Consider the following 26698-nt stretch of genomic DNA (forward strand, 5'->3'; position numbering starts at 1 on the left):
CGAATAAGCCACGGACGCGACGCTGATATCGGTGTCAGTAACGCGCCTTATACCCCCTCCCCCTTCGCTCGCTCCTCCGCTCTCCTCACTCGCTGCAACTGCGCGCGCACCCCTCTCTCTCGCGCGCCTGCCTTTTCTCTCAGTCTCCCGTCGAAAGCGGGTCGTGCGATGGATGTCCCGGAGGCAGCGCTACCATCAACAACGAATGCAGTACAACCGAATCCCAGCACTGCACCCGTCGTTGGAGGTGACGGTACCGCGGTGGTTTCGCCGACGTTGGAAGACAAGGCGGCGCTGCGAAGGGCTCGTGAGACCGAACGTAAGCGGGTGAAGCGTGCAGCGGATGCCGAACTGCGTTTTCGCGAGGCCGAGTGCAAGCGGGCGAAGCATGCAGCGGATGCCGAACTGCGCACTCGCGAGGCCGAGGACAAGCGGGCGAAGCGTGCAGAGGATGCCGTACTTCGCGCTCGCGAGGCCGAGGACAAGCGGGCAAAGCGTGCAGCGGATGGTGAACTGCGCGCTCGCGAGGCCGAGATGACGCGTCAGCATCGAGCCGCGAACGCGGCCCAAGAAGCGGAACGACAACGCAAGGGTCAGGCGGAGAAGGGCGATGAAGGCCGGCGTCAAGACGCCGCTCGCAATCGTCAACGGCGAGTGGACGTTCGCGGAGAAGGGCGATGAAGGCCGGCGTCAAGACGCCGCTCGCAATCGTCAACGGCGAGTGGACGTTCCCGAAGCCGTTCCAGCCAGTGAACGTGCCGCGCGGGAGAGGGTGCGAGCCCTGGACTTTGCTCGTCCGGACGCGTCGTGAAGTGTAAATAAATAATACTTCGTATATAATGGGAGGCCGCCAGGGGGCTGAGGTGTGTAGTCGCACCTCACATGGGCTCCCGCTCTTTTTGCTATTTTCTGTGCAACCTTGCCTGGACACTGCTCGCGTTTAGTGACCTGGGATTCCTCACGTTGCAAGGCATCGTTTGACACCAGACTCATCGCAGTGAGTGTACTTTTTTTACTAGATATTGAACTCTAAACATATTGTGCCTGCTCGCTGGGACGCGCCAAGGAATTCAGAGGACGCGCTGCACACGAACGCCGCTGTGGCGACGGGCCTGCGAAACGAGCTGGACGCCAGCGTCTCGAAGGTGCACGAGCACGCTGCTCGCGCAACACAGAGACGTGGCGTCTGAGGTAAAGAGCTCTCATGGAAACGCAGACGTCTAACCCACGTCAAGAAAACCCGAGTACGATGCAAGTGGACAACACGGAGGGTAACTAAAGAGCGGCATCACAATGGACGTTTGATGAAAATAGTGGCAAAACGACAGCCAAAGCCCACATTGAGTGGCTTCAAGCTGGCCGTAAAGGCAGGTCAGTCAAAGAAGAAAAGTCTGCCGAAGAACGAGCTATGCAACTTTTGAAGCCAGACGCCGAATCTCAACCGCAACGTCAACGCAGCACTAGGATGCGGCCATTCCCTACTGATGGCTTCAAAATTGTATTCCGCCCGCAACCAGGACTAGATCTTTCAAAACGAACACTCATCGAGGTTACACATGCCATCGGAAGATCCAGTGGCTTCGACCAGCAGGACTTCTATGACCATGTGCGAGTGCAGGTGCAAAAAGTAGAGAATGTGATCATCACAAGCACAGCAAGTACTGAACGAGCTTCCAAACTGCAAAGTATAAATGCTATACAGCTCGGTGGAGTAATATATCAAGTGAATCCGCACATTGACACCCCGATGATGTGTGCCGCGGAGTGATCTACGGCCTCGAACCAGGAACAAGCCCCACAGAGATTGTTGCAGGACTTCGCGTAGACCCAAGATACCACGTCCTTGGCGCGCGCATGCTGGGATCTTCCACAGCTGGAGTTATCACTTTCGACGGGCAGCACGTTCCTTTTTACGTGACGTACCTCAGTGGAGACTACCGATGCAAGCCATACCGGAAGTTCATCCAATATTGCCGAACCTGTCGCACCCTAGGTCACCCTCAGCCAAAAGCGAACTTCTGCTACAAATGCGGCCACGACAAGGACACAGAACCACATGACTGCCAACCGATGTGCAAGATCTGCGGAGAAGACCATGAGACTGCTGGAAAGGAATGCAAGAAGAAACTCCGCAGCAACCCCCCTCCTTATCAAGTAAGACGCCACCAGCTCGATAACGCCCGCGCCCGTGAGAATCACTGGAGTGCTTGCACCAATGATTTACCCGGGTCAGTTATCACACCAGAAATTTCACGCGCCCCCTCTTTTCCCCCCAAAATTGACCGAAGTCGCTCTCGCTCTAAGAAAAAAGGTCGCTCTGAATCCCGCACGCTATCACGGTCTCGCTCCGTTAGGGGAATCAGTTACGCCGCTGCGGTGACCGGTAGTGACGGGCCCAGTTCTCTAAATACTACAAGTGCCTCGACCATCTCGCCTGCTCAGACAGCGACCATCCGGGCTCTAGAAAATAAAGTCCAAGATCTACAACGGAGGATACAACAACGCCCACCAGCCAAGTGTAGCACACTAGAACTTGACGACAGCATACTAAAACAGACGGAAGCCAGAATAATGAAGCGGATAGACGAAAGGCTGCAAGCACATGAACCGAAGATGCTCGACCTCGTCGAACGACGCCTTGAAGCTTTCGAGAAAGCCCTCACTGCGAAACTCCTCGCATCCATAGACACAACCATTAAGAAAGTGGTCACTAAAATTATGGAAAAAGTAAACCCACTGAGCCGTACTGTAAGCACGCTCGACGCCAAGCTTGATGGCTTCATGGCACAACAGCATAACTTCATAACATATGCATACAAAAATTTCCTTACCCATGAGCAGCTGGTAGAGCAATCAGGGACCAAGCGGAAAGAGCGAAAAACTTTAGGGGATGAAACGGCAGCGGAAATTCGATCTACAGCACCAAACGACCGGCACCAGGCGGGAATCCACTGCCAGAATGGCAGCTCCCACACATAGACAGTCTGAGCCACTCCCCACTCTTCGAATTTGGCACTGGAATTGCAGATCCTACAGACCTCGTTCTGCAAACTTGCAAGAATACGTTAAAACAAATAATTCAGATATGATCGCGTTGCAGGAAACCCACACAGAAAAAATCAAGCTCCCTGGCTACAGCACTCTCACATGCACACCCCGTACCTCAATTTTAGTCAAGAAGACTCTAACCGCACAGGCTCATGAAATTGAAGACATTGGCATCGAACACACCATCGTGGAGATATTCCCCACTCGGAAGACTCAACAAAGCTTATACCTCGCCAACATTTACAGTCCTCCGCGGGAGCAGTTACACCAATACGACCACTTCGTCCACGAGCTCCGTCAAATGGTTAACGGCAACCGACTCGTCATGGTTGGGGACTTCAATGCTCCACACGCGGCCTGGGGCTATCACAGCACCACCAAGAAGGGGGCGCGTGTTCACGACGCTGCGCAGCAACACGGTCTGACGCTGTGGAATGACTTGCTCCATCCAACCCGAGTTGGCAACAGCGTGTCGAGAGATACTAATCCTGATCTCACGTTCACTAGAGACGTGCACAACCCAACGTGGACAAGGCTACTAGACACTCTAGGGAGTGACCATCACATAATTCAAATAGAGGTCGAACAGGCTCACCGCTCGCTCAAGACAGGAAAAGCTCGGCTCACGGACTGGACCGCCTACAGGAATGAGCTTGATGAAGATTCAACTATCGAAGACATTGAAGCCTGGTTAAACAGTATTGTAAGTGTTGCTGACGGACATACCAAAATGATACCCTTGAACGAGGACAATCCGGCAGTCGATAATCATCTCATTCACCTAAGGGAAGCTCGAAGATCGCTTATTAAACGATGGCAACGGCAAAAGCTCAACCGCAAGCTGAGGCACCGCATCGCCGTACTCACTAGACAGGAACAGGAGTACGCCGAAAACCTTGCGAGCCAGAACTGGCGGTCCTTCAGCGACAAACTTCAAGGGACATTGAGCACAAAGAAAACTTGGCGCATTCTTCGCGCCCTGATTGATGACACCCACACCAAAACTAACCAAAGAAATACAATTAAGCGGCTCATACACTATTATGAGGGCACAGAGCACCAGTTACTCCAAGAACTTCAAGCAAAACTTTGTGGCTCGGTTAACCAGCAAGCTACCTCCATCAACAATTCGACGCCCAGGGAGTACCGAGGAGCACCAAACGAAGCACTAGACCAGCCTTTCACGCTGGCAGAGCTACACGCGGCCCTTGCTAAGCTTACGCGCAACACAAGCCCGGGAAAAGACGGAGTGACCAATAAGCACCTACGACAGCTACCGCCCGGGCGTTGACGGCGCTCCTTCGGCACTATAGCGACTGCTGGAGGAAGGGCGAGCTACCACAAGCCTGGAAGCACTCAGAGGTGACCATGGTACCCAAGCCAAACAAGCCAATCTTGATTGCGAATCTTCGTCCCATTTTCCTTGCATCTTGCGCTGGGAAACTCTTTGAGCACATGGTAAACGAGCGGCTCACCACACATCTCGAAGACAATGGTCACTAACCAAACACCATGTTCGGCTTCCGCCAAATGCTCAGCACACAAGACGTCCTCTTGCAGATAAAGGAAGATATTCTTCTCCGCTTGAGCAAGCACAGTAAGTCATCTGTTCTAGCTTTGGACGTAAAGGGCGCATTTGACAATGTGAGCCACGAAGCCATTCTGTGTAGCCTGGAAGATGTCGGCTGTGGTGCCAAGACATACGCCTATATCCTGGCTTTCTCACCAACCGCACTGCCACTGTAGGGATTGCCAATATCAGGAGCGAGCTTTTTCAACTCCCTAACAAAGGCACGCCGCAGGGCTTAGTGATATCACCAGTGCTTTTCAACTTGGCCCTACTTAAGCTCCCACGTCTCTTGGACGCTGTCCCTGGGATACATCACGCGTTATACGCCGATGATATCACTATGTGGACAAAAGGTTCAAGCACGGGTGAACAGGAGGACCGACTTCAAGAGGCGATTAACATCACTGAAGGATAGCTCAAGACCTGCGGCCTCCAATGTGCTCCGGAAAAGTCGGAACTGTTAGTACTTGCGGCACGCACCCGGGGTAGACCACCAAGCTACGACACTCCTGACCCAGAAGTCTTTCTACTGGGAGTCCAAATACCACAAGTTGACACGCTTCGAGTCCTTGGACTACACATACATAAAAATGGGTCTGGCTCCGCTGCCCTACCCCGGCTGCAGAACACTGTGACACAGCTCACCCACCTTATCCGAAGGGGGGCTAATCGCCGCAGTGGCTTCAAAGAGCACGACACCCTAAAAATTATACAAGCTCTCCTTTACAGCCGCATAACGTACGGAACTCCCTACCTCAACCTGAAGACAGCGGAGAAACAAAAACGTAATCTGCTGATACGAAAGACTACAAAGCTTGCCCTAGGACTGGCACCAGCCGCCTCCACTGACCGACTGCTTTGCATGGGAGTTCATAATACGTGGGAAGAACTCACCGAAGCACACCTCATCAACCAGGTCGAGAGACTCAAGCTGTCACTCACAGGGCAAGCCGTGCTTCGACGCACAGGATACCAGACCACTCTAGAACCCAACGAAAAACGCAAAGGCAAAATACCGTCACAGCTGCGAGAAAGCCTTGAAATTCAGCAGATCCCTCGGAACATGCATCCTAAACATCACCGAGAAAGGCGGCTCGTCAGGGTTAACATGATCCAGAAAAAACATGGCAATGACCCGCAGGCGCGATACGTGGACGCAGCCAAATATCCGAGACGTAATGCCTTCGCGATTACCGTCGTAGATTGCAAGGGCGCGGTACTGGCCTCGGTGACTATCCTCGCCAAACGTGCGGAAACAGCTGAAGAGGCTGCTATAGCACTCGCCACCCAGACGAGTGAGGATCACATCGTGGTCTTTACCGACTCACAAACAGCGGCACGGAACTACTTGAAAGGCAGGGTCTCCACGGTGGCGATTAGGCTACTAAAGCGCATGGACAATCCTCCTCCCTACACATGCATCGTGTGGATTCCGGGTCATGAAGGTCTCGAGGGAAATGAAGCAGCACACACCGCAGCCCGCGAATGCGTCAACCGGGCATCCCCATACAAGATCCGAGGCACCTCCCACTCAACAACAGAATCAGAGACAAGAGAAGCCATACCACTAACGTACCATGCATTACTGCAACATTATCGGCTCGAACGCAGGTTATACCCCCTGCCACATCCAAAACTCACAAGAGACGAAGGGACTGACTCAGGCGTCTTCAAAGCAACACGTTCACACACGGCGTACTATTGCACCATATGAGGCCAACGTTGCACAGCTACATCTGCCCTCACTGCAATGTGGCAGACACTCTGGCGCACCTCCTACTGCAGTGCAAAGTAAGCGTCCCAAGACTACGAGCAGCAGCACCAGATGCGGACCAAGACCTCCTCAGGGAAGCGTGGGAGGTTGCGATCTCCCAGCCGGACCTAGTCGAGCAGCGTCAACTCGTCGCTCGAGCTCGGCGGGCTGTCCAAGCCAGAGGGTTCCTGGAATAAGGGACCCTCCCACCTTCACTCACAAGCTTCTTTCAATAAATGTTTTCTCTCTCTCTCTCTCTCTCGTATATAATGTATCTGTGTACAAATGCTTCATGACAAACAACACTTAAATTCATTAATTACACTTTAATCATCATCATCAGTTATAAAACTCCCAAGCACTTCTCTGAGGGTGAACATGGTTAAGTGCGAATGCACGGAAGATGCTAAGAGGGGGAGTAAAGTTAAAATCCGTTGGCATTCGCCAGTGAGTTAACGTAAACTCCCCCGTGTGATCAAATTGCGATTCCCAGGAACCATTACACCATAAAGGCACCATAGTGTGAATAATAAATATAAAAGTGCGAATTATTAAATACCCCTCATAGCATCACCCGTTCATTCGCACTTAACCATGTTCACCCTCGGGGAAATGCTTGGGAGTTTTTTGAGCGCTGGTTAGTGACGGCCCTCCTCATCCGCCTGCGCATCAGCTGCTGCCACACGGCGGAACAGGTACACAGACAGTCGGGACGGGGAGACCCAAACTGCCGTCATCGCCTGCAGCCCGAAACACTCCATCACATTATCTTCGAGGATGAGGAGTATTCGAATGTGCGCAGATCACTCTTTGGTGCTTACGGGAAACTGGGGCTCTCCACCACCCCTGTTGATGTGATTCTCTTTCCCCAGGCGCACGCATGCCTGGTCATGTGCGCGCAAGCTACCCTCATCACCTACTTCAACACTTCTGCGCTAGATGAGCGCTTGTGACATGAAGGAACTTGAGCGCCTCCCCATTGAGGTCTACTGGACTCCTATTAGTGAATGCTACAAACCTCATTTTTTCCGTTCAGAGGTTACGTACCTCGGTGAGTGCTTCACGCGCTCTCTACAACGCACGCACCAATTTGGAATGTTTGTCTTCCTTTTTACGGTGAGAATCTCCGGCCTTCTTGGGGGCATTCCCAGTCAGCTGTGCATGATGCATGTGGGCTTTTAAGTCCGTGGCGGAAAGTAGATCGTATGCCCCTCACGTCTTTTTTTCTTTTCTTAAATCTTATCCTCCCTATATCTTTTATTCCGCATACCCCATTCCTGTGCTGACCTGTTGAGAAGTCCTCGTAAGAAGAGACACTTTTCTCTTCTTTTCTTCTGTTTAAGCACTTGTATATATATTAATAGGTGCTACCACATAGGTCTCTTACTACCAGCAGACAACCAATATGTGGATGTGGTGTGCGAGTGCTTCGATCAATGTGAAACGGGGTTTATTGGCACAAGTAGCACTTGCACAGTAGGTCTATTGATGCGGAAAGCGGGCGGCAGCAACGGACTCAGGAATCACAGCAATCGGGGCCAACGCTCGCGCTTGGCTCCTCTTGCTAAAGGCGTGACCCACTGCGGCACATATTCTTCTTCCTCTCTACAAATGTAATAAATTACATTGAGAATTCGCTTGTTTAAATTATTGCATTAGTTAGTAATTAAGCTCATACGGGAGTAGGTTGCACTCCTTTACGTTAATTTTGGACCTCAGAGGCCCCTGACAGAACCTTTGTGTTCCATGGAACACGGTTTATGAACCAATGGCTCCACTCATGCAAAGATGCTGTAGTACAAGACTGAATTGCAGTCACAGAAGGCTCTCGGACTATGGTACGGATCATTTAAATTATGTCGCTAGTTTATTCATGTTAAAGGAATTGTTTTTTATTTCCAGAGATAATATAAATATTAGTATACTCACAACATTAGGTTTTGACTTGTTAGTGAATATTTTCGGTCTTTTTTTATTCACTTTAGGGGAATAGTCACCGCCACAATCCTTCATTCCTACATTTTATCACCTGTGCCAGGTCCCACTCCTGGGTAACATAAGATGTAGTTCCCTATTCTCTGCAACTTTTTTATTGTCCGCAAGTGCTCCTTCTCAGCACGGCATTTTCGAAAATTAATGGGGGCACTTGCCATGCATCAAGCAGAGATATAGAGCAAGAGATTTAAATATTTAGATTAATCAAAAAAGAGAGTTTGGGGGCCAGATCATGACCCCGCTACAGAGTCGGCTTTTCTAGTCCAGGACACCACATGACGAGGCCCCGACTCGCGCCCGTCTAACCGGAGTCCATTCAGGCTCTAGTGAGTAGCGCTTGAGGAGAGCAGTTTCCCATGCCCCTCGAGAAAGGGTAGAAGAAAGAGGCTGGTGGGCATTTCACGTACATGCCCACACTATGTGAAACAAGTCACAGGTCGTACTCGCACTGGAGCACCACCCTTCTGTGTGCGTATTGAAGTATTTAATGATTGCATGACAGAGTAGTGTCTGCAGTTGCCTTAAAGTTCGCTTATCTGCTTTGCTCAGCCCCTTTGAAAGAGACGCGATCCTGGTTGAGCGTGGTGGGCTTGTCTATTATAAGTGTTTATGTCAAGATAGGCAACTGAAGATTCTCCACATCATTGCCTAAGCAAACCGCGCTCTAACAGGCTATTCGCAAAGACTGATAAGCTGCTATTGTTTGTTCCGACTGCATAGCAGAAAAGCTACCTTTACGATTTTCAAAAAGGTTCACAAAAATGATTCACGAAAGTGTTGATCATTTGGGCTCATTCCGACTAAAATATCCTCATTATTCAGCTCACTCTGCCTTGTTGTGAACCGCAACCATGGTTCGGTTGTTAGAAGCTTTAAGCACCTAGTTCAATTTTATTATCTATATCTTTCAGCGGTGCCACAAAACTTCAATATTAGGCAGGTAAATTTTGATACAACGAAAGGTAACCACTTGAAATTTGGTGATGGTAAACTATTCAGCAGTCTCATAACGCTTGAAATGTGTGATTTTGTGTTAGTATTCAGACGAGCAGATGCTTCGTTTAACAATTGTCAACTTGTTTACTATTTTTCTAACATTCAGTGGATGACGCTGTTTGTAATATGTTAAAATTATAGGTCCAGAATTAGGATTCTTTGGAACGCCGCTGAAGTTCGTCTCAGAGCGTCCTCGTAAAAGCAAAGTCGTTAGGGGTCTTCGGAAAATTAGGTGAATATTATGTTAATGATTGCTTCAATAATCAACAAAGGATGACTGGAAATACTCCGGCCCCCTGATAGCACTGAGCTTGCTAAATCAACTTCCTGTATTCACTTTTTGTCTCTGTTTACCAGATCAATGGGTGAAGGCATTTTCAAAATACACGAGCAACACCTATATGGCAGTGGATCCGCTGCTCTGCAAAGATTCCGCAGTGAACGTGCTCGTAGATGTGATGAATTCGGAGTCTCTGGGTGAGAAAGGGCTTCGATACCTGATTGCCTGGAGTGTCTACACTCAGCTGGTGCAGTACACAGTGCCAGACTTGCTGCTCGACAAAAAAACAGCAGAGGAAGCCTGCTATGCTCACGTTGACAAGGCGATGCATTTGGCCCTCGTGAGTCCTTACTTACTGAAAGGCAAGTAAACATTTCTTAGCACATTGAGCTCTCACTAAGATAATCGTCAGCTGGTACGCTCCACTGGGTGGAGCGCGCCAAATGTTTTGAAATGTTGTCGTGAGAAAGGTGTCACATATAACGCCAATGTGCGTATTTTGTTTAGCGTAGTCTTCTTCGTATTTGAATCTATTACCGCGCGTTCTAGGTAAATGACATATATGTTCTTCTTGAGACTCTGTGCAACTTTTTTGGCAGCTTTTTGTTTGTTTCTTTTGAGTTTTTTTTTCTTTTTTCTTGGCTTCTGTACAACGTAAACTTCATCACTAGCTGTATCTTCCGTAGCACCGAATAGAAGAGTTCATGAAATTTTTGGAACCATAATGTTACTTCGATTGCACAAAAACGTCAGCTGTATTTTTGCCATCGTTGTCGCGGTCATGCTCCTTATAAATTGCAAGTGGGTAATAAAACTCTGAGCTTATTTTGTCCCAGATATATATCTCCACCATGCGGATGCCGCACGGAGATGGAAACGGGTTCAAAGGCTGCGTACATGCGCCAGGAAATATATTTGGTTTCATAGAGACCCCATGCACATGTACGCAAGGTCCTTTTCGGAAATGTTGCGTTAAATTCGTACACAGCACGAAGTTGCTTTCGCTCGTATTAGCGGCCACATTTCCTTACGCCAGTGCTTTGTTTGCGCCAAGTAGCACTTCAAGAAAATAATCAAGACTTTCGGCACAAAGGCGTCTCAATGGCTGCGATAGCGAGAAATTAGAATGTCACGTGAAGAACGACAAGCAGCTCGATATTTGCAGCGCTCGCTGAAGCAAGGAGAAGATCGCTCGAAAAGAATGCAAAGATACACACAGGGCGAGAGTAAGCTTACAGCTATCGCAGTTTGAGAAACACGCTGCTGCAGAGCGCACTGCCCTTATATATTTGTGTTCGTTTTGAACTGTACCACGTGGAATCACCCATCTGCGTATATTGCGACGCTGTCGCATCTGTGGGAAGGATTGCGCGGTGTTCTTCACAATTAGTTTTTTTGTTTTACGTCACGAGTGGGTACAGAAAGAGGTCACTTTTGTGTGAGCTTTTTTGGGGGAAACATCAAAATAAAATTTAATGTGAGAGTCTTCCGTGTTATAAAACACGCTCAAGCTGCTCCGAGCGCAAACTCAGTTTCGAAGGTTGAAACAGTTATGAATACCTTACATACATGTTTCATTATGAACAGGAAAACAAAGTAGTGCGACTATTCCGAGGGTGCCATGGGTGTTACATTGTTCTTTTAGCCAAAATAATTTTCTACAATACTTCAGTTGGTACAAAAACAAAACAAGTTTATCAGCGTAGCATGCAAGGTACGGTCTCTACGTTCGCAGCACTGGTGTTCACTTATGTTTCAATTTGTTATTCCAATTTCTGTGTGTCCATATATGTTTCATTTTTGTGTGGAGTTGGGTATATGCTGTGCACTTTACACGAATTCTCCATATAACATTTGCTGCTTACGCATTTACTGCATCAGTTCCACGGCGAAACTGAGAAGATACGAAATACAGCTGAATTTCTTGGCGTTCTACGCAGTGGTGCCATGAATGCTGCAGGCGGCGAAAGCGATGGTGTCGAGCATCCATAACAGCTTCCATGACATACTTGAATCAAGTTGGGTTAGAGGGCATGATCGAAGCATTGTCCTCCAAAAGCTAAAAAACATGAAAACCTACGTTGGAAGCCCAGGACGACGCCTCGAACCCAAGTTTGTGGAAGCTTACTATGGTATGTACATGCTATAATCTTTTGGATCTATACAATATATACCATTATTTATTAAACAAACATTTAGGAATCGCTTATGTTACAATTTAAAATGTAGCACATGACGAAAAATCCATATGCCTAGACAGGAAGCTAGATTGGTAGCTGCATGAAACATACAGCTTTGTGCGCATAAAAAATAGGATCTAGTGCTTTAACCTGAAGGCGTTGTTAAAACCTTGAAAACGCTTTCCAAATATTAATAAGCCACACATTTCATTGTCCCAACAATTGATCGGCGTATTTTTGTTCATGGTGCCTCTTACGTCGGCTGAAGAATACTCAAAAGCAATGACCTTCTATAATTTTATTCGCAGAAATCTAGAACTTATCGTTCAATTACGCAATTTCCCAGTAATGTGAAGCGTGTTTGGATGCGAAGCAGCACTCGTGTTAACTTGTGTTCCAATTTGTTATTCCAATTCTTTGTGTCAATATATGTTCCATTTTTGTGTGGAGTTGGGTATATGCTGTGCACCGTCTATTCTAGCCACCCTCCTCTCTTTTGTGTGTATTACTGTGCGTGCCGGAAAGTGAACACCCAGTGCTGCTAGGAAAGAGGGACGATGCGAGCGAGCGCAGCATTATGTAGGGTGTCCCAGGTAACTTTATCCCGAGTTTTAAAATATGCCGGCACACGCAATTACGACGGGACCAAGTGCATGTTGCTCACCGTTGCCTGGAGTTATTCAGACTATTTTTGTGTTCTCAAATATTGTTTAGTTAGATCTGTTTAAAAAACTAACATCTGAAGAAACGAAAGTGGGTAAAAAGTTCCATGAGAAAGTTGTAGATTGGTTTGCAAAATGTCCGATTAGACATTTTTTAGTTATTAGTTTGTTATTAGTGTTTTTTTACAAATTACAAATGCTCGTAAAATACTAAAAATACCACGTGACAAACCCACTCTTGCGCCAGTGCGCAGAGTGATTCTAGTGCTCTCTAACGTTCCGTGTACGAACGATCACACCTTTTTGCCCCGCCATGCTGTCTCGTCAGGGCCGCAACGATGGTGGTGGCTTTACGATGAACACGTTTTGCTATCGGCCACAAAAACGATAACTGCTGAGACTGCTTATTACTGTCATGAACCGGTGCAAGGAAAGCGTGTCGTTTGTACGCTGAACGTTTCGAAGCAATCACTGTGTGCACTGGCGTACGAGTGGGTTTGTCATGTGATATTTTTTTGCATTTCACGGGAATTTGTAATAAGCAGAAAAACACTAATACGAGACAGACCTAAAGTTGAAAACTGTCTAATCGGACATTTTGCAAACCGATCTGCAACTTTCTCATTGAACTTTTTATCCATCTTTGTTTCTTTAAAAGTTAGTTATTGAAACAGATGTAATCAAACAATATTTGACCAACCAAAAAAATAGTCTGATCAACTACAGGCGACGGTGAGCAACATGCATTTGGTGGCGTCATAATTGCGAGCGCCGGCATACATTTAAACTCTTGCTAAAGTTACCTGCGACACCCTGTATTTGAACGAACAGCTGCGGAAGAGAGACAAATGGCGGAGGGAAAACGAAGTGGAGGCAGCACTCTGCCATCTCCTTCATCCCACCTCATCACGCGAGGAGAAGGCGGGGAATTGACGCATGTGAAGAGGGGGAGGGGGAGAGAATTGTCGCCGAGATACGAACACATAGCAGCAGTTTTTTTTTTCTAATTTGATAATACACATGTTATTCTCAAAAAGTACGAGAGAAGTTAGAAGAGTGCCAGATCAGTCTTTATATTTACGTAAAGGGCTTGTTAGTGTTCTATGAAGCTGTAATTTCAAGCCTCATAGGCAAGTAAAAAAGTTACGTCATTAGTGACTAAGCATGCCGCTAGCGATAACTGTCGTATTTGTGAAGAAGAAAACGCATCGTTGGCAAGCAACATCGCCTCCGCTTGGGTACTGGGTTCTGGGCTTGGCTCGCTCGGCTCGTGCGGATCATCGCCGGCATCTGCTTGACCGTTGCTCATTCCCGATCGTGTTTTATCGTAGGACCACCATCACAACAGTCGCCAATAAACCCTTTTTCAATTGGTGGAGGGTGCTGACGTTCCCCGTCGCCTGAACCTGGGTGCTGCCATTCGCCGTCGCCTGAACCTGGAGCTGCGCAACCGAACGCTACCTCCCATCATGGCTACCAACAACGCGCAACCTGGCTCTTCCACTACATCCCCCAGCAACCCCGGCGTTCTTCGTTTGCGAGAGCCCAAGGTCTTTAGCGGAGCTGATGAGACCGACGTGGAAGACTGGTTCGCTAACTACGAACTGGTGAGCGCAAACAACAAGTGGGATGACGCGGACAAATTGACTAACGTCATCTTTTACCTCACTCACGTGGCCGAAATGTGGTATAACAACCACAAAAACGACATTACGACGTGGTCCATCTTTAAAACGTTGTTTGCTGACGTTTTTGGCCGACCCGCTGTCCGCAAGTCTAGAGCCGAACAACGCTTGCGGACTCGCGCACAAAAGCCAACGGAATCTTTCACTAGCTATATCGAAGACATTATTGCTCTTTGCAACCGTGTGAACACCACCATGCCCGAGTCGGAGAAGATTCAACACATCCTCAAAGGGATAAATGACGGTGCATATCAGCTGCTCCTGGCCTGTAATCCTGCCACCATTGCGGAACTTGTCACTTTGTGTCAAAGTTTCGACGAGTTAAGCAAGCAGCGCACCCTTACTCGGCCATTTTCTTCACACGCCGACTCGCTCTCCAGTCTCATTTCCGTTCCCGACCACTCACCAACCCTGCAAGAGATTAAAGACTTCGTGCGTGAAGAAGTAGCTCGGCAACTGTCGTTGATTCCCTTCACGCAGCAGCCGCCGTCCTCTCATCTGCCCTCACCACTCCGCGACGTTATTGTCGAAAAGGTAGCTCAGGCTGTTCCCGCCGCTGCCCACCAGCAGCCTGTGGCCATGCCTGTTGCCCACGCGCCGGCTATGCAGCCCGTGGCCGCGCCTCTTACGTATGCCCAGGTGGTACGCAACAGACCCCGCCAGCAGCATTTGCCACCCATGTCTTCAGTTGCTCCCCACTCCGCCCCTTTTTCGACACCTTGGGCCGCACCACGAGTCAGCAATTCCTGGCGCACTCCTGACAATCGACCGATCTGCTACGCCTGCGGTACTCCGGGACACGTGGCACGATATTGTCGCCGTCGCTTCCAACCACTCCACGACGCTACTCGGCCGTTACCGTATGACCCACAGCCCATGCACATACCTGCTCCCTATTCCTCACCGCAGTATGGATACACTAACATTTCTGAGTCTTGGTCACCCCAGCCCTCACCTCAGACTCACTCTCCCCGCTCCCCATCTCCTCGCAGGCGATCACTGTCCCCAATGCGTCCTAGACCCGCTTCCTCCAACCGGGAAAACTGAACGCCACAATTCCAGAGGCAAGAACTGCGCCGTCGTCGAAATGCTCAAGTCCTCGCACTTCACCAGCTAACGTCGTCGCCATATCTGTCGATGGTGTTTCTACCTTTGCCCTCGTCGACACAGGTGCTGCCGTTTCTGTTATAGCCGCCGAGCTCTGCCGCTCCCTACGCAAAGTGACCACGCCGCTCTCTGGACTATCGCTTCGTACAGCTAGCGCACAAGCAGTTCGACCTCTCGGCACCTGTACGGCCCGCATATTCATCCAAGGCTCTATGTACGTTGTCGAGTTCATCGTCCTTTCGGTGTGCTTGCATGACGTTATCCTCGGGTGGGACTTTCTGTCAAATCATCATGCCATCATCGGCTGCACACGCGCTGAAGTTCAATTTTCGCACCTGTGTAACGAACCTTTGCACGAAACCTTTGAGCGGTCGCCAAAACTTGTCGTGCGTGAGGACACTGAAATTCCGCCAGCCTCTCTTGTCGTTGTCCCGGTTTGCTGCGATGACTATAACGATGCTACGGTAATGTTTACACCTTCCGACATTTTCATGAGCCACAGAGCCGTTTCTTTGCCTTTCGCTACACTTGACGTCAATGCTGGCCGAAGCAATATTTTCATCCACAACCCCCTTTCTGCACCGCTTACGCTACTTGCCGGCGAATGTCTCGGTCGATTGGATTACCTTGATTCTTCTTTACTCCTTAACATGCCAGACGAATCGTGCAGTAGCGCCTCTACCGAACTTCATGCCCTTTCCCCACTGGAATGCTCGTCGAGTGACACCTTCTCGAGTTCCATCGCCGACACCTTAACTGCTCAAGAACGCGCCGAGCTTCTTAATCTCCTCCAGCACTTCGCGAATTCTTTCGACGTTTCTCAGCCGCAATTGGGTCGTACTTCGGCAGTGCACCACTACATTGACACCGGTTCGCACCAGCCATTGCGTCAAAGACCGTACCGTGTCTCTGCTGCAGAACGTCACGTCACCAACGACCAGGTCGAAGAGATGCTACGTCGTCGCGTTATTCAACCATCGCACAGTCCTTGGGCATCTCCTGTCGTTCTAGTTCGAAAGAAGGATGGATCAATTTGATTTTGCGTCGACTACCGGCGATTAAACAAGGTGACACGGAAAGGCGTCTATCCATTACCGCGCATTGACGACGCCCTTGACAGCCTCCAGGGAGCCGAATTCTTCTCCTCCTTAGACTTACGATCTGGATACTGGCAGGTCCCTATGGCAGAAGCTGATCGCCAGAAAACTGCGTTCATTACACGAGATGGCCTGTATGAATTTAATGTAATGCCTTTTGGGCTTTGTAATGCCCCTGCCACGTTTGAACGACTCATGGACAACACACTGCGTGGACTGAAGTGGTCTGTGTGTCTATGCTACCTCGACGACATTGTCGTTTTCTATCCCGATTTTCCTACACATCTGCTTCGGCTCCAACTGGTTCTGACGTGTTTAACCAACGCTGGGCTCCAACTGAACCTCAAAAAGTGCCGCTTCGCTGCGCGAGAGCTGTCCATCTTAGGGCACATCGTGTCCAAGCATGGTGTTCTACCCGACCCTGCAAAACTGCGAGCAGTCGCTGAGTTCTTGAAACCTACTACACTGAAAGAATTACGCAGTTTCATCGGACTATGCTCGTACTTCCGGCGCTCCGTTCGAAATTTCGCGTCGACCATGTCACCACTGACCAACCTCCTACGCGGTGACGCAGACCTTCCGTCCTGGTCTCCTGACTACGACGTCGCGTTCGCCACGCTCCGTAATCTGCTAACATCTCCTCCCATTCTACGGCATTTCGACCCAGCAGCTGCAACGGAAGTTCACACAGATGCTAGCGGGGTTGGTCTTGGCGCTGTCCTCGCCCAGCGCAAGCCGGGCTACTCCGAATATGTCGTCGCTTATGCGAGTCGCACGCTCACTAAAGCTGAGGCCAATTACAGCGTCACTGAAAAAGAGTGCTTAGCGCTAGTTTGGGCGCTTCGCAAGTTCCGCCTTTATTTGTACGGTCGCCCATTCGACCTGGTAACGGAGCACCATGCACTTTGTTGGCTCGCCACGTTGAAAGATCCTTCTGGCCGCCTAGCTCGGTGGGCACTGCAAATCCAGGAGTACGACATTCACGTGATCTATCGCAGCGGACGCAAGCATTTTGACGCCGACGCCCTGTCCCGTTCGCCTTTACCTCCCGACTCGGCCTGCGGAATCACTGGTACCAACTACATCGCATCTCTCGACCTCGACTCGTTTGCCAGTGAACAACACAAGGACCCATGGATCGCTTCCCTTTTTGACTGTCTCTCTGGATCGTCAACCACTGCGGTATCACGATCTCTCCGACGTCAAGCTGCTCATTTCGCCATTCGTGATCGGCTGATACACCGACACAACTACGCCCCTGAAGGTCGTAAGTGGCTCTTGGTTGTCCCCCGCAGCTTGCGATCACAAATATGCACCACCTTTTACGACGATCCCCAGTGTGGCCATGCTGGAGTTTTCAAAACTTACGAACGCATTCACCGTCGCTTCTACTGGCGCGGAATGTATAATTTTGTTCGAAAATTCGTTATGGGCTGCCCTGAATGTCAACGCCACAAATCACCGCCTTTTCACTTGTCCGGTGCACTTCAACCGCTTTCGTGCCCTGCCAAACCTTTCGATCGAATCGGAATTGATCTCTATGGCCCTCTACCAACAACATCAGATGAAAATCGATGGATCATAGTCGCTGTGGATTATTTAACACGATACGCTGAGACCGCCGCCCTTCCAAGTGCCACTGCACGGGACGTAGCGTCCTTCGTCCTCCATCGATTCATACTACGACATGGTGTTCCTCGAGAACTACTAAGTGACCGAGGACGAGCCTTTCTATCAGAAGTCGTCACGGCTCTGCTTTCTGAATGCCATGTTGTTCATCGCAAGACCACGGCATACCATCCGTAGACTAACGGGCTCACGGAGAGATTTAACCGCACACTGGGCGATATGCTAGCGATGTATGTGACATCTGATCATACTAACTGGGATCGCATTCTTCCATTCATCACGTTCGCATACAACACCGCAGCACAGTCCACCACTGGATTTTCACCTTTCTTTCTCCTTTATGGACGCGAACCATCCCACACCATCGACACTCTCCTTCCATACCGTCCTGACGCATCCGAATGCCCATCTGTGTCCGAAGCTGCCCGAAAAGCGGAAGAGTGCCGTGAACTCGCACGCACCTTTACATCACAAGAACAGCAGCGCCAGAAAGAAAACAACACCGGCTCTTCACGAAGCCACAGCTATTCCCCGGGATCATTTGTATGGCTGGCTGTTCCTTACCAAAGCCCCGGCCTTTCCTCAAAACTAGTCCCGAAGTACGAGGGTCCTTACCGCGTTTTGGAGCAAACCTCACCGGTGAATTTTCTCATTGAGCCACTTTCCCCATCTGACGACATGCGCCGGCGTGGACGTGACATCGTCCACGTCGCCCGCCTTAAGCCATATTATAGCCCTCTGCCTCCAGACTCTTAGGTCGCCAGGATGGCTCTTTTTCGGCGGGGGAAAATTGTGAAGAAGAAAACGCATCGTTGGCAAGCAACATCGCCTCCGCTTGGGTACTGGGACCTGGGCTTGGCTCGCTCGGCTCGTGCTGACCATCGCCGGCATCTGCTTGACCGTTGCTCATTCCCGATCGTGTTCTATCGTAGGACCACCGTCGCAACAGTCGCCAATAAACCCTTTTTCATATTTAATATGCAGCGACCAGCATAGATTATCTGTAAAATGAACTCCCTGACACTAGTTGTAAGTGTTCATGGCATGCAGATAGTATTTGCGTAGAAAATAGGGCACATAGTCGAACTTCTAATTACACGCAAGATTGATTACTTCCGCTTGTCTTTGTGTAAGTTCATTGGCAACTTTTCACGACGATGAGTTACAGCGGAAAGACAAGACTGCAATACATTATTCACTTCATTGCTGGTAGTCGCTTTTATTATATTACAATCATATAGATGATTATAGGTGACATAGCTGATGAGATGTAAATAATATATTGTAAGAGCCGATACGCTTGAGGCTTTGTACCTATATGCAGGCGCACTTTATTGGACCTATAGGTGTTCAAGCTATCAAAAGCCATCCACTACTAGGGTCTTACTTTATGGTGCTCCTCGTAATCACCCAAATCATGTGATTTGGGCCCGTAAGATCGCCTAATTTACGTAACGCCCATAAATGCTGTCTGTTCAATCATTCGTACGTTCACTGGTGTATATGTTTTTGTCTTCACCATAGTCCACTCTATAAAAACGTTCCGTTCTACGAGACAGTTTATTATTGCGTGGTTTTATCACCGCCGTGAAACTTAAATACTACGATTGCTTATTTTTAGCGCCGAAAGCTAGTGTGGAGCCCTTCAGAAAAGTTGCTACTTGGTTATTTATTAACTGTCTTATTACTGTCTTTCATTTCCGTTGAAGGCATGCGCATTGTTGCATTAAAAGCACACTTAAAGCTGCTTCGTGAGATTAGGTATATTCTACTCTTCAATTACACAGGATCATTTCCTGACGTGCCACACGATCGTCTGTTCCCGACATGGATTAAGGCTCTCGGGATTTCCTCACATTATTTGTGGTCAGACCAGACAACATGGCTTTACGACGAAACAGAAGTTAGCGCACAATATGTTACCGATCTGAATACCCTCATTGTACCGACAGCCATCATCTCACGTCCTCTGTATAACCATCGTGTCCCAGAGGCTCTCAACTATGGTGCCCTTGGAACGGTAAGTGTTTAGAGAGCATGCAAAAGTGGTTATCGAAATGCGCGCTTCTGTTAGTCAATAAACACATTCGTCCAGGGTCTAGGAAAATCTCAATATGACTTGTTCTTAGCTATAGCTATTCCACGCTATTGTTTTAGAAAATCGCTTTAGCAGGTACTTGACAGGATGTTTTTTTTACTGCCTCGTACTTGAACTTCGTTGATTTAGTAGTTTTCGCAACAGACTCTCATAACACCCGAGTAATCAGTGGTAAGCTAATCTGTTGAAATAAATGAACAAGCATTTCTGTGTGGACACGATGCAAGGATAGTATGTCCGTTAGACCCGCTGCCAGCAAGACCAGTCGCTCTACCGAAATAAATACACAAAACAAAATTAGGACAGCTAAGAATTAGAGGTGTCAAGCCTTAAATGAAGAGTTAGCAGACTGCCGTATTTTTTCTTATTTTTTCTATTCTCGTTGACGTTTGAATCACTTTATTCGTGCCCAGGCTTACGTACGCTAGCTCCTCAAACTTACTCCTATTTCACCAGCAATAAAAGCTTTTCAAGCAAGCCGTGTGCTGATGTCATCGTATCATGCCATTTGGCGTGACGCAGGCAAAACAATGTATAACAACCCATGAGAAAACGAAGCGATGAGAAAATGAAGTGAGGGCAAAGCGGAGGTTGAGAAGTAGCAGGGGAGAGGTTGAAGCACAACATAACCGTGCATGGCATCTCGCAGGCAAAATTAAGTATAACGCATGGATGGTGGATGGTAAAAGTTTATTTCGTCCCATATCAACTGCGGACGATTCCGTGTTAGGTGGCCATAGCGCAGCCATCTATAGCATATCCATGCCTAGTAAAGGGTAACAAAGTGTGTGAAAGAAGAGTGAAGAAGAAAAAGTGAGAGATGTGTAAGTTAATATGGAGAGGGGAGAATACGCCGCTGCACCACAAATGCCGGTTTTCTTTCCCGCCGCCGACGTCCGGCAGGCTGCACGCTTGGAAAGACATTGCGCTTGCACATGAAGACCAGCGTTAATGAAGGGCGCTGCAGACGAATCACTGCTCAGCGCTTCTATACAGCTTTTAGTTTTTACACGTTTTGTTTCTTTTTCTTTCTCTGTGTTTTGCATTCCTTTCTACGGCTTTCCTGATTTGTATTGCTTTCTTTGTACCTCTAATTTCATTTCCTCTTTATATCTCATTTTTTTAAATTCACTTTTCTCGAGTCGCTTTTTGCACGTTTTGATTTGTCTGCTTCTTGTCCATCTTTCGCTTTCTCGGTAAAAAGCTCACATATTATACACCTGGACACGAAAGAAGAGACACAAGCGCTTCATTTCAGCTAAGCGTCTGTGTCCCTTCTTTCGTGTCCTTCAATATGAAGTTCCGTGTTTACTAACAAAATAAATTCATACCAACTTGCCTGACATGTGTTCAATAGGTTATAATTTTCTGCTATTTTCCCTATCTTTGTTGGTTTTATACCTCACTCTCTCGTTGTACTTTTTCCCTCGCTCAGCAGAGCTTTTGCCTCCCACAGTGAAGAACTCGTGTTTTAAGAGCGAAGTACATAGAGAACGGAACGAAAAGAGCAGATGCCATGTCATGATGATGATAGTTTCAGGGGAGACGCTCAAGAGAGACCAAAGATCTAGTTCAACGGATCCGCTGTTAAAATAAATTAGCGTAAGCTGCTAGGTGGCAAACGCCGGTTATCACTCTCTAAAACCTCGTGTATGATCATTTGGCCCAAGCACCAGCACTTGCCCCGCCGTGGTGGTTTAGTTGCTGAGGTACTCGTCTGCTGGTCCGCAGGTCACGGGATCGAATCCCGGCTGCGGCGACTGCATTTCCTATGGAGGCGGAAATGTTGTAGGCTCAGACTTGGGCACACGTTAAAGAACCCCAGGAGGTTGAAAGTTCTGGAGCCCTTCACTATGGCGTCTCTCACAATCATATGATGCTTTTGGGACGTTAAACCCCACATATCAATCAATCAATCAATCAATCAATCAAGTATTTAATCAATCAAGCACCAGCGCTTGCAATATGATCATATACCGAAACTACATGAGCGTTTCATACCGGTCAATGAGAAAAAGGCGCATTTTTTTTTTAAGATCTTGTAATATGATCTTGTATCCGTGAAAGGGGTGCCTGTTTCTGAAAGATAGTATAGGTGGCAAGAAAGGTTGTGGAGACGATAAAATTTTCGCCTGCACAAATTTATGTCAGACACGCGTCTCACTAGATGCCAGATGGGCCTTCAATGACACAGTTTTAAACATTGGTGAGCTCTAGAACCAGAAGAAAGAAGCCTCGCCGACGGAACCTCGCAACATAGTTCCAGGAGTAGCTGGTAACATAAAATTTTCTGTAATACAACTCTGCTTTTACGCGTCATTTCACTAACTCCCAAAGCTGATTCTGCTTTCACGCAGCGGTGTGTCATGTCCTCACAGTGTTACAGCGCTACATATTCCGGGATAACATTAGGCTTAGTTATGCAAATTATCTACCATGCTTACCTAATTAGGCTAAGCGGAGGCCTAAGTCTCGTTATTTTATAAAAGGGCGAAGTGGCAATCTTGGCTTGATACGCACGTGCGTCAATTACGTAACCTCACAGCCTTATTGTTCATCGCTGATTTCAAAGCTTTCAGTAATGCAATATTGTCATAGTGCGCATACTCATACGAGCACGCGGCCCCGCCGCGGTGGTCTAGTGGCTAAGGTACTCGGCTGCTGACCCGCAGGTCGCGGGTTCAAATTCCGGCTGTGGCGGCTGCATTTCCGATGGAGGCGGAAATGTTGTAGGCCCGTGTGCTCAGCTTTGGGTGCACGTTAAAGAACCCCAGGTGGTCCAAATTTCCGGAGCCCTCCACTACGGCGTCTCTCATAATCATATGGTAGTTTTGGGACGTTAAACCCCACATATCAATCAATCATACGAGCACGCGAGCACTAATTCGTACAGTATTTACATTTCAATACTTCTTGTGCAAAAAATATAGTATATCTTGGTGAAAATGGCGCCTATCGACCTCATACCTAAATCGCTGCTCCAACGCAGAGCTCACCATACACATGTAACCTCTCATGGTCATAATTTTGATCTGAGTGTTTTAAAGTGCTCGTTTGGCTGGAATTCTGGCGTAGGTATCAGCATCATTGATCGCGGAAAAAATCATCGCTTTTTGTGTCACTGTAAGAATCGAGAACAATGATAATAGAGTAACAAACGAATCCGGCTTGAAAAGCGAATGGAACCCTGTTCATTCTGCGCGGCAAGAATGTGTTCTACTAAGCAATCACGTCATTTTTCTCTTTTTTTGCAATAAAACCACATCATGGAATGAAAGTCTCTGAAACAGAACACTATATGAATGTCGTGTAGTAGAGTCAGTCTCCTTGGGGCGTGAAATACTCCGTGGCAGAATCTTGGAGTCACACCAAGCATCAAAACAAGTGAAATGAGCGGTGGTTTTATGCTACCTAGCCCTTGCAAATTGTGCAGCTGCGCAAGTGCGCGTGACACCTTACAGACGAGTAGTGGGTACTACGGCAATCGGCAAATGGAAGAACTTTGCGGTAGTGAATACATGTATGTCCAGTTCACATGCTAAGGTAGTTGGAAACGGTCAATGTTTCTTCTCTTGCGGCACGGTTGAAAAAAAAAATACGCACAGCACCAGATAACGCTACTGCTTTCTACTCTTGAAGGTGAAACTCAAGCGTCCGTCATATTTGTTTTTTCATAAACATTCAGTTTCGCACTTCGGCAAGTTATTGTGTTGTGCGCTAAAAACGTTGTTTTTCTGTTTATTTATATGTACCTATGTTTGATATGTACGATAATCGTACACTTACAGATTGTGGGCCACGAAATGATGCACGCATACGATGTGAGAGGCATCGAATACGACGAAGAAGCAGCAAAGTGGTTCTGGAGGTCAGCCGCGTTCATGCGGGAATACACGAAGAGGACGCTGTGTCTACGACGATCCCACAGAGCTGCTGTGAGTTTATGCGGCTTGACATTATGCATCAGCGACCCGAGTAGTATTCATACGGATGTTTTATCAATGTGGCAATATCATCTGTCTTCTTCATAATCATGTGTTACTACAGCACAACTTATCTCATGGAGTTCATCCCACGAGGCTCCAGGCACGAGCCAGTGAGAGAACACACACTGCCACTACGCTTCAACCTGTCGGTTTGTGAACTAAAGAAGCACTGCATACTACTAAATTACCGTTTTATTGGGCAATGTAGACCTTACGTTTGTGCGAACATAGATCGATTAGTCTTTCAGTCGGACTACACAGAAATAACATTGTATAATTCAGTGTCTTTGCTTGTAGATTTTTTTACATGCGAAGCATTTCTTAGCCGCATGATGTCGCCCTTTGGCGTCGGCGGCGGTGCCGTCCACACCCCCACTGCGCATGCTTGCGTCTTCTGCCGCATGCTCGCGTCTCGTGCCAACTGTTGCTTCCCTCCCCCTCTCTCACCACGCAAGGCTGGCGTGGACAGCGTCTGCTATTGAAAAACCGGCTGCTCGCGCTGTGCAAGTGTTCACTGGCTACACCTTATGTGTAGGCACTGGATCTCGCGTTGGAAATTCAGTCAAGAGCTTCTTTACTTAGCTCTCGCTTCACTTGACGGTTTGCTGCATACGAGTAGACGGGATTGACGCAACACTATTTTCACCCAGTAGCGGGGCACAACCCAACATCTGCATCCCACCACTTGAAGGCAACGCTTCTTCCTCATTCAATGAAGAAGAAAACAATTAAGCATTCCCAAACCATACCCAATTACGCGAAAATTCACGCAATACCCCCCCCCCCCCCTCTGAGACGCGTTTACTCGAGTTCTCTCGTGGGAAGATACGGGCGGCTTCTTTTGTATTTTATGCCCGCATTGAGTTTTTGAACACGTGCTTATTTATTTTCTCTTCGTATATTCTCCTCTCCACAACGTCGCACAGCTCTGGTAATGACATCAAATGAATATTGTATCGTGACTTGTAGATCACAGCCGAGAAGCGAATCACCTTGAACACCGCTAGTGCTATGTATAACCGCTAAACGGAGTATAGTGAATCGAAATTGAGGTCTTGCTCCAGGTGACGTAGTTGAGATTTGTGCGCCGTTCGACTGTGCAAGGTTTCATAACTTTGGCGTGCTCGCTCTTCGCAGGAACGGCAAAAAGCGCGTTCGTATGTGGATCACGCGATGGACTCCGAAAACATGGCCGACTTCGTGGGCGTCAGAACTGCTTACAAGGCCTTCTCTGCGTTGCCTGAACGCAAGCGGACGCAAACGTTGGTCGGCACGAACATAACATCCGAGCGCCTCTTCTTTATTGCCCATTGTGTGAAGTGGTGCGCCGAACGGAATGCACCAGAGCCCTACTATTCACCGTTCCGATCCCGATGTATGGTGCCCTTGATGAACATGCCGGAGTTCTCGGATGCGTTCGGCTGCGCAGCAGGCGAGAATATGAATCCGCCAGAGAAGTGTGACTTCTGGCAATAAATTAACGGGCCCTGTACGCGCACATCAAATTTCTTCTGCGTGGTGGCCTTCTCTCGTCATTTACTTTGAAAACCTCCATTTTCATCGTTTGTCAAGAAGGGACACTTGAAATGTGATTGAAACTACACCTCGGCAAGTGTATTTAGTTTTGTGACACAGTGCCAAAAATATTTAGACACATATTCCATTTCAGTTGTTACGATTCGTTTATAATTTAACTCTTTAACCTCGCATTAGCCACAATGTATGTTGCTTCACTACAATTTTTTTCCTGGAAATAAAGGTCTATAGTGTCAGCGATATTACATGTTTTTTTTATTTTACTGTGCAATATTTCATGGTACAAGAACCAGCAAAGTCTCGTACGAAGTGGCAAGAGAGTGGGAATTGCTAGTAAGGGTGATCAGGAGTGAAAAGTGGAGGGGAGAACGTAAAGAATCGCATGAAAAAAAGACAACATATAGACAGCAAGATTGTAAAGGACAGAACAATAGCGGAATATACAGAACCATACAAAGACAGAAATAGCGTTGTAAATAGGGTTTTACAGTATCCTATTTGTTATGTCTGGATCATTTCTTTGAAACCTCATGTAACGTTGCGCCTAGCAGGTGGTCAGACTACAAGCTGGGAGCTCACCAATAAACCCTGAAGAACCTGGAGACCTGAACCCCTGAAGACCTGAAGGCACAAGGTCCACTTGAATGAGATCCTCACTATGAATCGTGGGAAGTGGTGGAAATTACAAGACTCATTTTGCTTTGTTAGACAATATAATATTCGCAAGTTACAGAGAGTGAAGGCAAGTAAAGTACTGGATGTTATCAGTAGTAATTCTAGCGTAAGAGTGAAAAAAAAAAGTGGACGCAAATGTAACTCGTCGCTCACAGGGACCAAATCGTCAACTTACGAATAACGTGTGTGATAGTTCACCAATTCTGCTACAGTGGCAGTCAGCACCATATGCACTTCATTCGGCATAAATGTGTTACGACTACTAGCGGCACCGACTAAAGTTTTGAGGGTTGATTTATTGGTTATTATGTGGAATTTAACGTCTCGAAACTGCCACATGATTATGGAAGACGCCGTAGGCGAGGGCTCCGCATATTTTGACCACCTGCATTTTTTTAACC

General features: G+C 47.9%; 1 protein-coding gene across 1 annotated transcript; it reads left to right on the forward strand.

The window, feature by feature from the left end:
- Positions 1-19665: 19665 nt before the first annotated feature.
- On the forward strand, positions 19666-25562 carry LOC142802942 (neprilysin-1-like). Its single transcript, XM_075888026.1, has 3 exons — positions 19666-20022; positions 23889-24035; positions 25224-25562. The coding sequence occupies exons 1-3, from the start codon at positions 19714-19716 to the stop codon at positions 25560-25562; spliced, it is 795 nt and encodes a 264-aa protein (XP_075744141.1). The 5' UTR covers positions 19666-19713.
- Positions 25563-26698: the final 1136 nt, after the last annotated feature.

Source organism: Rhipicephalus microplus, chromosome 3 (assembly GCF_043290135.1).
Source record: "Rhipicephalus microplus isolate Deutch F79 chromosome 3, USDA_Rmic, whole genome shotgun sequence".
Lineage (NCBI taxonomy): Eukaryota > Metazoa > Arthropoda > Arachnida > Ixodida > Ixodidae > Rhipicephalus > Rhipicephalus microplus.